The 15749-nt window shown below is 42.4% G+C and overlaps 1 protein-coding gene across 1 annotated transcript in view; it reads right to left on the bottom strand.

Annotated features, from left to right (window-relative positions):
• pcdh15a (protocadherin-related 15a) overlaps positions 1-294 on the bottom strand; it is a 396434-nt gene extending 396140 nt beyond the window's left edge. Inside the window, exon 1 of the mRNA XM_060924719.1 lies at positions 204-294. Within this exon, the coding sequence (XP_060780702.1) occupies positions 204-294 (91 nt within the window). The remainder of the gene's footprint in view (positions 1-203) is intronic.
• Between the last annotated feature and the right edge of the window lie 15455 nt (positions 295-15749).

The raw sequence follows: 15749 nt of genomic DNA, 5'->3' as shown, positions 1-15749 counted from the left end.
TAAAACTATTGAAAATCTTTTTGTTGTACATTTTTCAGTTAAATAAAAGTTCACATGAATTAACAAATCACAGATTTCTGGTTTTATTGCATTTTGGCAAATATCCCAACTTTTCTGGAAATGGGGTTAGATATACATTATAATGGTCAGAAGACACTCTAAGGTTCAGGATCAAAGACAAGATGAGAGATTCTCTGGCTTACCTTCTGCTCCCTGAACCCTAATGTGAAGGAGCGGCATGAGCAGGACAATCCCAATCCCCAACCATGTCACCAGCCACAAGGCCCTCCTCATCTTCACTCACAGCTGTCTGCTGTCACACTAAAAAAGAGAGAATGACAGATGTCAAATTTCAGCTTTCATCTCCTAATGTGTACATCTAGAAATGTTAAACAACATAGAACATGACACCTTTGATGTCAGACCATCCCATTTTTAGATAACAAAAATATTGGAACAGATAGTCCTAATGCAGATTAAAGTAAATAACACTTAATATTTGGTTGTGTATGACTTGCTTGCAATAATTGCATCAAGTCAATCTGACTGACATCACCAAACTGTTGCACTGTTATTTTGTGATGCTTTTCCAGGCTAGTATCACAGCTTCTTTCAGTTGTTGTTTAATTTTGGGGCATTTCTCCCTTTAGTCTTCTCTTCAGAAGGTGAAATGCATGCTCAAATAGGTTAAGGTCTGGTGATTGATTTGGCCAGGCTAATGAAGTCTTCTGTTGTGTTGGTAGTATTTTGGGTCATTGTCTTCTGCATGATGAAGTTCCTCTGCATGCAGTTCTCTGTAAATTGGCAGACAGAATGTTTCTGTAGACTTCTAAATTCATTCTGCTGCTACCGTCATGAGTTACATCATCAATAAAGATTAGTGAGCCTGTTCCAGAAACAGCCATGCAAGCCCAAGCCATGACACTACCTTTATCATGCTTGAACAATAAGCTTGTATGTTTTTGATCATGAGCAGATCCTTTCTTTCTCCACACTGTGGCCTTTCCATCACTTTGGCAGATGTTAATCTTGGTTCAAGAACTTTTACAGCCTTTCTCTGTATTTTTTTGTGAATTCCAGTCTGGCCTTCTGATTCTTACTGCTGATGAGTGGTCTGCATCTTGTCATATGACCTCTATATTTCTACTCTCAAACTCTTCATCCCTGTGTCTTGCAAAAACAAAAGAATTAGCCTTGCCATTCCAATGCCATTCAGAGGAGACTGCATGAATACTGAGACTTCAGCCTTGACACAAACTGCATCTCTTCAAAAATGCACAAGCCACCACACACTACTCTACACACAAGCAGACATAAGTTCTCAGAAAATATGTTCTCCATGAAAGCTTTCATTTTCATACTGGCTCAATCGAGAACAAAATGAACTCTTTGTTAACCTGGTGGGACCTGTAGGAACAAAAACTGAGTTATGTTGTTGATAAAACATGACAGTAATAGCAAATGAGGTTCAGTGACTCAAAAGTGTTTTGTGTTTTTTTTCCCTTTTTAAGGGCAAGCCAGAGATGTGATCTTTTGGGAAAGGTCTAAATCCTGAAGTCATTTTCAAATTAATTTACTCTTTCCCAGGATTTGATGGATGATGGCAGATCATGTTCTGGCAGTGCACAATGAATGACAAATGTTCTTATTATATATATATATATATATATATATATATATATATATATATATATATATATATATATGTCTGCTTCAGTATTGGGCTGTCTCTGTGGATGGAACCTGCATAATGTAAATGATGTGAAAATAAACTTAAGATGAGTGAATCATCTTGATGTGCCACCAAGATTCACATTCATACGTCCCGGAGCACTGACTGTGCCTAAGGTAGCTTTAAGCTGCTAAAGCTAGTTTAAAATCATAAGCAGATATGACTTAACTTTTGTGTGAGTTAACTCAGCTATGTAAATGTGGCATTAGTCCCCATCACTGCTTCTATCAGTCTTTAATCTCCAAAGAACTCAGACTTATGGAAGAAGTCCTATTTTGGCTTTTCACAGATAGCAAAAATGGTTTAAAAAAAAGCATAGAACATCTTCAAACAGAATAGCTTCTCTCTCTCTCTCTCTCTCTCTCTCTCTCTCTCTCACACACACACACACACACACACACATACACACACACTTCTGAAGCTATACCTATTTTTATCATTTCTAGTAAATGGAGAGTGGTAACTTGGGATATAGCATGGCTCTGATCATATTCATTCAATCCAGACAAAAGTCAAGAACTTAGTCTTTCACTCCAGATAAAACAAACACCCCCCAAATGCACAAATATACAGCAAAATAATCATATATGCAAACCAAAGTGATACACTTCTGAGTCAAGAAATATACTTGTCATTTTCATTTCACAAATTGTCTCTGCTGTTCTGATCCTGTTCATCCTACCTCTGTGCACTAAATGTCATGCTTTTCCCTTCTGCTTTCCTTATATGGTCAGTTTTCTTCTGTTCTCATGACACAGTAGTTAATTACTGTCACGTGTTCCAATCTTCTGAAGTTCTACTGCACCAGTCCATTTCTGTGTCCCCTTCACTGGCTTCCTGCAGCTCCCTGGATCAGCTTCAAAACACTGCTTGCATACAAAAAAAAAAAAAAGGACCAGCCCTCACCCACCTAAATGCATTTATCACATCCTGCTCTGCACCATGCTCTCTTCAAGCCTCTAGCACAGCTATATGTGACCCACCATCCCTCAGTACAAGGAAGACATGCATCAAGACTCCTGTGTCTTGGCACCCAAGTGGTGGAATGAACTTCCCCTAGCTGGCAGGACAGCGGAGTCTCAGACAAAATCTGTTGACCCACCTCTTTACCAAGCACTTAAAGCATATACACAGAGCCATGGCCTCACTTTCATTTATAAATGCCTTGAGACCTCAAGAATGGCACAGGAATAGTTTTAAGCGTTAACAATAAATCTAATATAGTAATTTTTACAATTAAAATGATTCATATAGGTAACGGTCTGAGTGAATGACCTTGATGTCCGTAACGTCACAGCAGGAAGTCTATTGGTCTCATTGTCACTTCCGCTATACTAAAACACAGAGCTGACTGCAACTCCAGTCCTCCATTTTGAGCTAATTTATCGCCATGCCACGTATATGTGTTGCTGCACCCGCCAGCAACACGACAGAAGGTGGATTTACAGTGGGGCAAAAAAGTATTTAGTCAGCCACCAACTGTGCAAGTTCTCCCACTTAAAAAGATGAGAGAGGCCTGTCATTTTCATCATAGGTACACTTCAACTATGAGAGACAGAATGGGGGAAAAGAATCCAGGAACTCACATTGTAGGATTTTTAATGAATTAATTGGTAAATTCCTCGGTAAAATAAGTATTTGGTCACCTACAAACAAGCAAGATTTCTGGCTCTCACAGACCTGTAACTTCTTCTTTAAGAGGCTCCTCTGTCCTCCACTCGTTACCTGTATTAATGGCACCTGTTTGAACTCGTTATCAGTATAAAAGACACCTGTCCACAACCTCAAACAGTCACACTCCAAACTCCACTATGGCCAAGACCAAAGAGCTGTCAAAGGACACCAGAAACAAAATTGTAGACCTGCACCAGGCTGGGAAGACTGAATCTGCAATAGGTAAGCAGCTTGGTGTGAAGAAATCAACTGTGGGAGCAATTATTAGAAAATGGAAGACATACAAGACCACTGATAATCTCCCTCGATCTGGGGCTCCACGCAAGATCTCACCCCGTGGGGTCAAAATGATCACAAGAACGGTGAGCAAAAATCCCAGAACCACACGGGGGGACCTAGTGAGTGACCTGCAGAGAGCTGGGACCAAAGTTACAAAGGCTACCATCAGTAACACACTACGCCGCCATGGACTCAAATCCTGCAGTGCCAGACATGTCCCCCTGCTTAAGCCAGTACATGTCCAGGCCCGTCTGAAGTTTGCTAGAGAGCATTTGGATGATCCAGAAGAGGATTGGGAGAATGTCATATGGTCAGATGAAACCAAAATAGAACTTTTGGTAAAAACTCAACTTGTCGTGTTTGGAGGAGAAAGAATGCTGAGTTGCATCCAAAGAACACCATACCTACTGTGAAGCATGGGGGTGGAAACATCATGCTTTGGGGCTGTTTTTCTGCAAAGGGACCAAGACGACTGATCTGTGTAAAGGAAAGAATGAATGGAGCCATGTATCGTGAGATTTTGAGTGAAAACCTCCTTCCATCAGCAAGGGCATTGAAGATGAAATGTGGCTGGGTCTTTCAGCATGACAATGATCCCAAACACACCGCCCGGGCAACGAAGGAGTGGCTTCGTAAGAAGAATTTCAAGGTCCTGGAGTGGCCTAGCCAGTCTCCAGATCTCAACCCCATAGAAAATCTTTGGAGGGAGTTGAAAGTCCATGTTGCCCAGCGACAGCCCCAAAACATCACTGCTCTAGAGGAGATCTGCATGGAGGAATGGGCCAAAATACCAGCAACAGTGTGTGAAAACCTTGTGAAGACTTACAGAAAATGTTTGACCTCTGTCATTGCCAACAAAGGGTATATAACAAAGTATTGAGATGAACTTTTGTTATTGACCAAATACTTATTTTCCACCATAATTTGCAAATAAATTCTTTAAAAATCAGACAATGTGATTTTCTGGATTTTTTTTTCTCATTTTGTCTCTCATAGTTGAGGTATACCTATGATGAAAATTACAGGCCTCTCTCATCTTTTTAAGTGGGAGAACTTGCACAATTGGTGACTGACTGACTAAATACTTTTTTGCCCCACTGTACGTTGCATTCATGGCCCAAGAACGTTCAAACTGCAAAGATTTGGGCATGTTTTGCGAGAAGTTCACAGGCACATTGGGTGCCTACGAAGTTGTTTCTCCTCTGCTCTGCACATTTTACTCAAGACTTGTACGAAACCTCTGATCTGTTGAGGAGCGTTGGCTATTAGCCCATATTGAAAGAGGGTGCAGTACGGTACCAACAATTAAAAAAAAAAAAAGAAAACTACAAGAAGAGGAAAGTATTTTATTTTATTTTTTAATTTTTTTAAAAAGCAAAGTTCAGTTGCACCAGTCCTACCAGAGTGAGCCGAGGGTTGCTGCTAAAACCCGGGATGGAACGGGATGTGACGTTGCTCAGGCAGTGACCTCCCCACAGTTGTTGCTAAAACTGGTGACGTCCCGTTCCATCCCAGGTTTTAGTAATTGCCTGAGCCGAGCAGTAATGGCGGAGTACTCCGTATGGACAAAACAGAGAATGAGTGGAGCAGCCGTCTTATTTCTAAACTGGATATCACTGCCATCTTGCCCTTACATGGAAGAAGCGAATGAACAGAGAACTGAATGAACAACTGAAAGTCAGACTGTAATCGGCCACAAGATTGGCCTTCAAGAAGCGAGAACACAGACGGGTAAGCTCCGACTCTCATTTGGATAAAAAAACAACAAAAACAACATGTTGTTTACCTGCATTTAGATTAATGCATGCAACTTGTATTGTGTGTTTAAGTTACCGGTATAAGATTATTTAATTTGCTTCAGAATGTGATTGTCTCAATTCATCTGATTATTTAATTAGCCTTTTACATTTTATCAGTGAAAATGCATGCATGTACATGTATGTTGCATAAGTTATAACACCTATCCTGTTTTAATGAGAGTCAACCCACAATCAGTGAAGTCAAATCAGTCTTAGTTGAGCAAGTTGGTAATGGTATTTCTTACTTTCACCATAAATTTTTATTTATATGACTTTGGTCTGTAGCTGTAAAAGTCCTCGGCCTTAAAACCGGTTACCACAGTGACGTCACACACTTGAGCATGGCTAGCTCAGCGGGGCAGCTCAAATGCCAATTTTGCGGTCAATTTTAACTCTCAAAAATATATTTTTTAATTCCCATTTATGCAGCATACAAGAGTCAAGGATGGAGATACTATCCATTCAGAAATTTATTTTAAAATAAAGGTTCTGCGTATCTGCTTTAAATGAGCACTGCGTTCAATTTAAAATAAAACAAAAGCCAGTGATTTTGTGTCTATCCATCTATAACCCAAAATCAGACAAAGTTGGGACAGTATGGTGAAATTGAAATTACAAGTGAAAACAATGATGTATACATAATCTTTGACTGGTATTGCACTCAAAACAATATAACGGCACATTAGTTAATGTTCTACCTCATGAATTTTAATGAATAAACACTTATTTCAATTTTGATTTTTGTAACATATTTAAAAAAGAAAGTTGGGACGGTAAAGCATTTACCACATTATCATGTTTACATTCCTTCTCACAACAATTAAAAGATGTTTAGGGACCAAATGATGACGCATTTCAGGTGTTATTTTGTCCCATTCTTCCTGCAAACAGGTCTTAAGGTGTGCAACAGGACGTCATCGTTGTCATATTTTTCATTTCAAAATTCGCCACACACTATTGGGGATAGAGGGGACAGACACCCTCTTCTTCCACAGCCATGCCTTTGTAATGTGTGCAGAATGTGGTTTTGCATCATCTTGTCGAAATAATATCCCTGGAAAAGGTGTTATCTTGAAGGTAGCATAAGTTGCTCCAAAATCTCAAGGTACTTTTCTGAATTAATGCTGCCATCACAGAAGTGCGAGTTACCTTTGGCAAGTTCACTGACACAACCCCATACCATAGCAGACCCTGGCTGTTGGGTTTGTTGCTGGTAACAGTCTGGATTGTCCTTTCTGTCTTTGGTCTCGAGCAAACAGCATCCATTTCTTCAAAAAAGACCTGGAATACTGATTTGTCTGACCGCAATATATGTTTCCACTGTGTGATGGTCCATCCCTGATGCCTCCAAGCCCAGAGGCTTCCTTTTTGCACAATAAAGTTGAACTAGCATTTGTGGATGTAAAGCCTCACTCACAACCCGCCGTAAGTGTTTTGGACACACACGGGTCGCAGAGTTTGGTAGCTCGCAGCCGTGCCGCAGGGTCGTGGTGAACCCGGGGGAAAGTTTGGGGGAGGAGTACGGGCAAAGTACTTGTCAAGTACAGGTTGCACGTCTGACTTCCTCGAGGCATGGGAAAAATTGTGCCGTTAGCCCGTGGAAAGCATATATCTGACACATGTGATCAGTGCATGTTCAGTGTGGAGTGCATGTAACTTGCATTTTACCAGTTTCCTGCACTATGAGTTCGGGCTGTTTTTGTGAAGCATGTGTGATGCATGTGATTAGCACGTTACAATCACTCATAACTTGCATGTGACGCAAGCCAGGAGTGGGTATAAAACCAGCGTGTCTGCAGCATTCTGCATCTGTCTTTCAACTGAAGAACATTGGATATTTTGTGGGAAAAATTTAAAAATTTTCAGTTTAAAGTTTAGAAAATGGGACCCAAAGTGAAATAACCCAGCCTGAAACAGCAGAGGGGGAGGAGGAAGAAGAATCTGATGATGATGGTAGCAGCACCGGCGAGCCCTGCACGAACAGGTAGAATTATGCCTTCAAGCCGGCAGAAGGCACAGCACCCCACCAGAGGTATTTTCACAGATAAATACACATGCTTTAAACATTAATTTCAGTATCTATGCTTATGTAATTAATATTACATATGCTGATTTTCTTGTATGTTTCAGCTAACGATGCCCAGAAGTGAGGATATTGCAATCCCATCATCGCTGTCAGGCCATTGAGCCATGCTCAGTGATGAGGACAAGGACATCCTTGCCCCTTTTCCACCAAAGCAGTTCCAGGGCTGGTTCAGGGCCAGTGCTTAGTTTGGAACCGGGTTTTCTGTTTCCACTAACAAAGAACTGGCTCTGGGGCCATAAAAACCGGTTCCAGGCTAGCACCAACTCTCTGCTGGGCCAGAGAAAGAACCGCTTACATCAGCGGGGGGGGGGGGGGGGGGGGGGCGGAGTTGTTAAGACCAACAACAATAACAAGACCGCGAAAGATCGCCATTTTTAAGCGACGAGAAGCCGCAGCTGTACAAACGCGAAGTCAGCCATTATCATTATTGTTGTTGCTGCTGTTGCTGCTGCTTCTTCCGTGTTGTTTTTGCGTCGATATTCGCGCCAAGGTTTATGCAAACGTAGCGACGTAACTGATGTATACAGCGACGTAATGACGTATACAACGACGTAACTGACGTATACAGCGACGTAACGACGTGGCTTCCCTTAGCACCGCGAGCGATGGAAAAGCAAACTGGTTCTCAGCTGGCTCGCAAGTTGAACGAGTTGTGAACCAGCACGAGCACTGGCCCCGAACCAGCCCTGGAACTGATTTGGTGGAAAAGAGGCACCTAACACCCCGTCCCACCACTCAGCAGGAGTAGGAGCAGGACAGCAGCTCGGAGTCAAAGTGTGTTTCAATGCTCAAACTTTTGGAATATTTAGTTGGGATTTTTTACAATGTAATAAAATACGTTATTCTCTTATACTCATGTTTTATTATTTGACGTTTGCATAGTAAATTAACATATACTCAAATAAAAACAGCAAATGAGGTGGTCTTCTTCCCTTCTACAACCCTGATTCCAAAAAAATTGAGACAAAGAACAAATTGTAAATAAAAACGGAATGCAATAATTTACAAATCTCAAAAATTGATATTGTATTCACAATAGAACATAGACAACATATCAAATGTTGAAAGTGAGACATTTTGAAATTTCATGCCAAATATTGGCTCATTTGAAATTTCATGACAGCAACACATCTCAAAAAAGTTGGGACAGGGGCAATAAGAGGCTGGAAAAATTAAAGGTACAAAAAAGGAACAGCTGGAGGACCAAACTGCAACTCATTAGGTCAATTGGCAACAGGCCATTAACATGACTGGGTATAAAAAGAGTATCTTGGAGTGGCAGCGGCTCTCAGAAGTAAAGATGAGAAGAGGATCATCAATCCCCCTAATTCTGCACTGACAAATAGTGGAGCAATATCAGAAAGGAGTTCGACAGTGTAAAATTGCAAAGAGTTTGAACATATCACCATCTATAGTGCATAATATCATCAAAAGATTCAGAGAATCTGAAAGAATCTCTGTGCATAAGGGTCAAGACCGGAAAACCATACTGGGTGCCCGTGATCTTCGGGCCCTTAGACGGCACTGCATCACATACAGGCATGCTTCTGTATTGGAAATCACAAAATGGGCTCAGGAATATTTCCAGAGAACATTATCTGTGAACACAATTCACCATGCCATCCGCCGTTGCCAGCTAAAACTATAGTTCAAAGAAGAAGCCGAATCTAAACATGATCCAGAAGCGCAGATGTCTTCTCTGGGCCAAGGCTCATTTAAAATGGACTGTGGCAAAGTGGAAAACTGTTCTGTGGTCAGACGAATCAAAATTTGAAGTTCTTTATGGAAATCAGGGATGCCGTGTCATTCGGACTAAAGAGGAGAAGGACGACCCAAGTTGTTATCAGTGCTCAGTTCAGAAGCCTGCATCTCTGATGGTATGGGGTTGCATTAGTGTGTGTGGCATGGGCAGCTTACACATCTGGAAAGACACCATCAATGCTGAAAGGTACAGTATATCCAGGTTCTAGAGCAGGGGTTCCCAGACTTTTCCATGCCAAGGCCCCCCAAACAGCATTAGCTTCTGGCCAGGGACCCCCTTTGCAAACCCACAGACAATGCTACAAAATATGTAAAGAAACATCAACTTTTAGAATGTTTTCTCTTACTTTTATTCAATATTCAATAGTTGTTACATTTGTTTAGCATAAGAATATTATTAACTAACATGTTTTCAACACAAATATTTTCGCACTGAACAATAAACTTTTCAACAAACTGTTGATAAGAACAGCACAAAAGAAATCAAACCACTCTCAATTGTGTGTGTGTGTGTGTGTGTGTGTGTGTGTGTGTGTGTGTGTGTGTGTGTGTTTGTCTGGGAGTGACAGATGGTTTACACTAGTGGGAGGGATGGGCTTGGTGGCTCCTACATAGTTTGTCAACCCTGGGCTTAATCTTCGTCAGTGCCATACGCATGTCATTGTCCACATGTAGACGTGCTCTATGTTTGGTTTTGAGTACCTTTAAAGTTGAAAAGCCAGACTCACACAAGTAGGTTGTTGCAAAAGGGAGAAGGCATTTCAATGCCCTGTCAGCCAAGCTGGGATAGTCCTTTCTTACATGTAGCCAGTAGTTAGACAGGGGAAGAGCCTCAAAGTCCATTTTTAAATCCCCTGAGTTTGTCATCTCAATCAGCTCCTCCTGTGACTTTAAGTCCAGACTAGAACCGACACCAGGGGCAAAGGGGTTCCTAACCCAGTTTAAATGTGTGTTTTCGAGGTCAGGGAAATAGTCTTTGAAATATCCTTGGAGGTGCTCCAGGTGGGACTGGATCAATGGAGAGACGGAGCCCAAATCGTCACATGACAGCAGCTCCTGGTGAAGCAGTGGGAACATTTCTGTAACTCCCTCCTGGAGCTTGTTTGACCACAGCATGATCTTTTTGGAAAAAGCACGCACTTTGTCTTGCACCTGGAGTATGTACATGTCACGTCCTTGCATGCTTTGATTCAGTACATTTAGATGCTGGAAAATGTCTGACATGTATGCAAGTTTGCGGATCCAGGTTGCATTGGTGAACCGATCTGCCAGCTGATGCTTTTCAGATGAGAGGAACTCTGCAACCTCCCTCCGCAGCTCATAGACACGGTTCAAAACTGCGCCCCGTGACAGCCAGCGCACGTTCGAGTGAAGCAGAAGCCCCTCAAAACGAGCGCCCATCTCATTACAAAGCAGGGTAAACAGTCTGTGTTTCATGGGACGGGCTTTAATAAAATTCACTACTTGTATAACCTCCTGTAGTACCTGATTCAACTCGTTATCCATCCTTTTTGCGACCAGTGCCTCGCAATGGAGCATGCAGTGTATGGCCACTACATGTGGGGCCTTCTGCTTAATGAGAGCGGTCACTCCACTGATCTTCCCGGTCATTGCCGCGGCTCCGTCCGAACACACCCCCACACAACGGGTCCAGTCCAATCCGTTAGACTCGATGTAATCGTCCAAAACTTGAAAAATGTCTTTCCCAGTAGTTCTTCTTTCAAGTGCTTTACAAAATAGCATTTCCTCCACAATACGCTAGCTTGAGGAGCAAAGCAGCTTGATAAATGGCGCAAACCGCAACGTCACAGGCAATCGGAGAGATGAGCATGGCAAACAACGTTTCGATATGATGTATTATTATTAATAATTATATTTTATAATAATGATTAAAAAACTAATTACAATATATTTAATAATAATTATTTTAAAAATATATTTTTTTCGGGGCGGCACGGTGGTGTAGTGGTTAGCGCTGTCGCCTCACAGCAAGAAGGTCCTGGGTTCGAGCCCCGGGGCCGGCGAGGGCCTTTCTGTGTGGAGTTTGCATGTTCTCCCCGTGTCCGCGTGGGTTTCCTCCGGGTGCTCCGGTTTCCCCCACAGTCCAAAGACATGCAGGTTAGGTTAACTGGTGACTCTAAATTGACCGTAGGTGTGAGTGTGAATGGTTGTCTGTGTCTATGTGTCAGCCCTGTGATGACCTGGCGACTTGTCCAGGGTGTACCCTGCCTTTCGCCCGTAGTCAGCTGGGATAGGCTCCAGCTTGCCTGCGACCCTGTAGAAGGATAAAGCGGCTAGAGATAATGAGATGAGATGAGATATTTTTTTCGCAATTTTTTTGTTATCGTCCCTCCAACATTCTGAGGCCCCCCTAGTGGCCCCCCAGGGGGCCGTGGCCCCCACTTTGAAAACCACTGTTCTAGAGCAACATATGCTCCCATCCAGATGACATCTCTTTCAGGGAAGACCTTACATTTTCCAACATGACAATGCCAAACCACATACTGCATCAATTACAGCATCATGGCTGCATAGAAGAAGGGTCCGGGTACTGAACTGGCCAGCCTGCAGTCCAGATCTTTCACCCATAGAAAACATTTGACGCATCATAAAACGGAAGATACAACAAAAAAGGCCTAAGACAGTTGAGCAACTACAATCCTACATTAGACAAGAATGGGTTAACATTCCTATCCCTAAACTTGAGCAACTTGTCTCCTCAGTCCCCAGACGTTTACAGACTGTTGTAAAGAGAAAAGGGGATGTCTCACAGTGGTAAACACAGCCTTGTCCCAACTTTTTTGAGATGTGTTGTTGTCATGAAATTTAAAATCACCTAATTTTTTCTCTTTAAATGATACATTTTCTCAGTTTAAACATTTGATATGTCATCTGTGTTCTATTCTGAATAAAATATGGAATTTTGAAACTTCCACATCATTGCATTCCGTTTTTATTTACAATTTGTACTTTGTCCCAACTTTTTTGGAATCGGGGTTGTACTGTACAGTGCTACATGCTACATGATCGGTTCCTTGATTCCTCCCCAATGTATATACCCAGAGTTTTGCCCCTCGTGTCGCGTGCAGGTTGCGCGACCTGTACGCAGCGCACGTGACCTACATGCGACACGAGAGGCAAGACTCTGGGTATATATATTGGGGAGGAATCAAGGAACATAGGGGAAGACACATGGGGTAGACACATAGGGGTAGAAAGTGAGATGTATATACAGTATATTGGGGAGGAATCAAGGAACCGATACATAGGGGTAGATACATGGGGTAGACACATAGGGGTAGAAAGTGAGATGTACTTCTGTCTTGAGGGCCGCACAAATAGAAAGTATGGAATACTTGTGTAGTACTTCTGAGGCACGTCACTCATACAATGACCGTGCGTCACTCATGCGTCTTACTGTCATCGCAAAAAGACCCTACTAGCTGTGTTGCTGACTTGGTTCAGGTGTACAAAAGGAGTACAGGTCCCATGCATAGTGTATGCATTCTTGATTTGTCGCAAGACCCATAGAATTTGCATGTGCAGGATCAAAAGTCTCCACAGGCAGTCTGCGACATTCTATGGTGCTGAAAATACGCAAGTGTCGCACAAGTCTCAAGCACAGTTTTGCCAAATTTTTTACTATTGACCACCCGTAGCAGCACGTACAGCGGGTTGTGAGTGAGGCTTAACTCCATATTGTAGTGCTTGACAAAGGTTTGCCAAAGTAATTTGTTTTTCATGTATTTGTTGACAAATTGGAGATCCTCAGCACATCTTTGCTTCTCAAAGGCTAGGCCTTTCCTGGATATGGATTTTGTACCAAATCATAATCACAACCACCTGCTGACATCACCTGTTTCAAATCACATCATTATTTAATTGTATTGCCTCATTAATAGCCTTAAATTGGCAACTTTTTTTGGAATGTGTTGCAGGCCTGAAATGCAGGAATAGATGGATACTCTTAACAAATCTATCTATAGTACCAGAGTTTATGGGTTGGTAGGCACTCCATCCATCCATCCATCCATCCATCCAGCCAGCCAGCCAGCCAGCCAGCCATCCATCCATCCATTATCCATAACCGTTTATCCTGTGCAGGGTCACGGGAAAGCTGGAGCCTATCCCAGCTGACTATGGGCGAGAGGCGGGGTACACCCTGGACAAGTCGCCAGGTCATTGCAGGGGTAACACATAGAGACAAACAACCATTCACATTCACACCTATGGTCAATTTAGAGCCTTGGTAGGCACTCCAGATACCCAAATGTATGTGCATAACCACTAAGAAAGTGAGTTTTTCATAATATGCCCCCCTTTAAATGCTAGGCCTTTGGCTGAGATTTTCCTTCTGAAATGTAAAACTCATCTCATCTCATTATCTGTAGCCGCTTTATCCTGTTCTACAGGGTCGCAGGCAAGCTGGAGCCTATCCCAGCTGACTACGGGCGAAAGACAGGGTACACCCTGGACAAGTCACCAGGTCGTCACAGGGCTGACACATAGACACAGACAACCATTCACACTCACATTCACACCTATGGTCAATTTAGAGTCACCAGTTAACCTAACCTGCATGTCTTTGGACTGTGGGGGAAACCGGAGCACCCGGAGGAAACCCACGTGGACACGGGGAGAACATGCAAACTCCACACAGAAAGGCACTTGCCGGCCACGGGGCTCGAACCCGGACCTTCTTGCTGTGAGGCAACAGTGCTAACCACTACACCACTGTGCCGCCCTGAAATGTAAAACTGTACTTTCATAAATTATTATTTGCTTGGTGTCTAATAAATGAAAACGGTTGGTTTTATAATCATTAAATATAGGCACACATCGAAGAGAATATTTTGTTCTTTTTAGACAGAAATGTTTACCCTTCCCTGGGCCTACATTTTTTGATATCATTACAGATGATTAAGGGCAGTCACTGCAATACCCACTTTTAAGCATCAGACATCACAGCAAAAGCAAGTAGATTTCCTAGAAAGCCATCAAGAATCACTGTCTACAGTTGTAGCAGTTACCAAACAGACTGCCACGTTTAAAGGGTATCAGTACACCATTTAAACATGATCGATATCAATAGTACAAATCCGAATTAGAACAATGCACACAAGTGCAGCCACCTGATTAGCTATCATAAGCTTAAAAGTCCAAAAGCAAGTCAAGTTTTATTGCACACTGGCAACCAATACAGTGTCCAGGATGTGACATAAATTTGCTGATAGCCAAGTACCAAAAGTTAAGTGTAGCCAATGTAAACATACTGTACTTGTTAGCCTGGATTTCATCAGAGGAAAATGTTATCGTCAAGTCAGTATGGATAGCGGAGAAACCAGATATCTATATGAACCTCAGAAAAAGGACTATCTGCAGCAGCAAATCATCAGATGATACTAATGATGAAATTGGTGGTGCTTTGTAAGTGCAAAGTTGGGAAGGCAGGTCAGAGGGTTTGGCAACTATCTGGTACTGATGTGGAAAGTGTGTCAAGCAGAAAACTGACATTGAATGTGTTCACCGTAAACAGCACAAACTTTTATGTGATATAATATTGGCACAGTCATTGAATTGTTTCACTGATAAACCGGATTTGGAAACGAATATCATACACAAGCCTGCATTGGAAATGGACCATATATAGACCATGATAGTCTGTGTGTAGCATGTAGCATGATACCATGGTAGCCTGATGCGAGAGGGAGTGCACAGATGGAGAACTTATAAATCGGTAAGCATCCGATCATATATGGAAACTCAGTACGTGCACATGTTTATGTATATGTGCATATCCCTACTAGCTATAAAGCCTATTTTTTTTATTTATTGTGTGTGTGAATATAGGTATAGACAGGTAATGTGCCACAATAGTTTATATGGTCTAAATATAGGCTAGTGACAGCTTGAAGCTGAGTGTGAATGGAGTGAAGTGAAGTACGATGCACCAGACAACAAAATGTGTATCTATATTTACATAAGATAGATGGGTTTTTAGTGGCATGGTGGTACAGTGGTTGCCATTTTGTAAGCCGTAACCCTGGCCAAGGGAGGCTGGGGGTGTACTGACACTTGCCCAGGGTGAGCACCCAGACTTGTGGAGGGAAGGGGGTGTCTTACTTCCCCATTCTAGACCGGTTTCCAAACTAAGTCTAGCCACTGACCCAAAATGGCGGTTCTACATGACAACTCGACAGTAATTCTGCCAAATGACAGGGCTGTTTTGTCAATTCGGCATCAGTCCTGGCACAGTGCCCTGTGGCAGCACTCAAGGGTGGGGTAAACTTATCTTCCAGCCAGCTGCTGCAGCAAGGCAAATATGCCAGCATGTCTCAACCTGTTCTTGCCCGCTGGACTACACCTTTGCCCTGCCGAGAGAGTTATTCTGGTAATGCAAAAGCCAGTCTCACTTAAA

Source organism: Neoarius graeffei, chromosome 7 (assembly GCF_027579695.1).
Source record: "Neoarius graeffei isolate fNeoGra1 chromosome 7, fNeoGra1.pri, whole genome shotgun sequence".
In the NCBI taxonomy this organism is placed as follows: Eukaryota; Metazoa; Chordata; class Actinopteri; order Siluriformes; family Ariidae; genus Neoarius; species Neoarius graeffei.
This window is presented reverse-complemented; position numbering and strand designations above follow the sequence as displayed.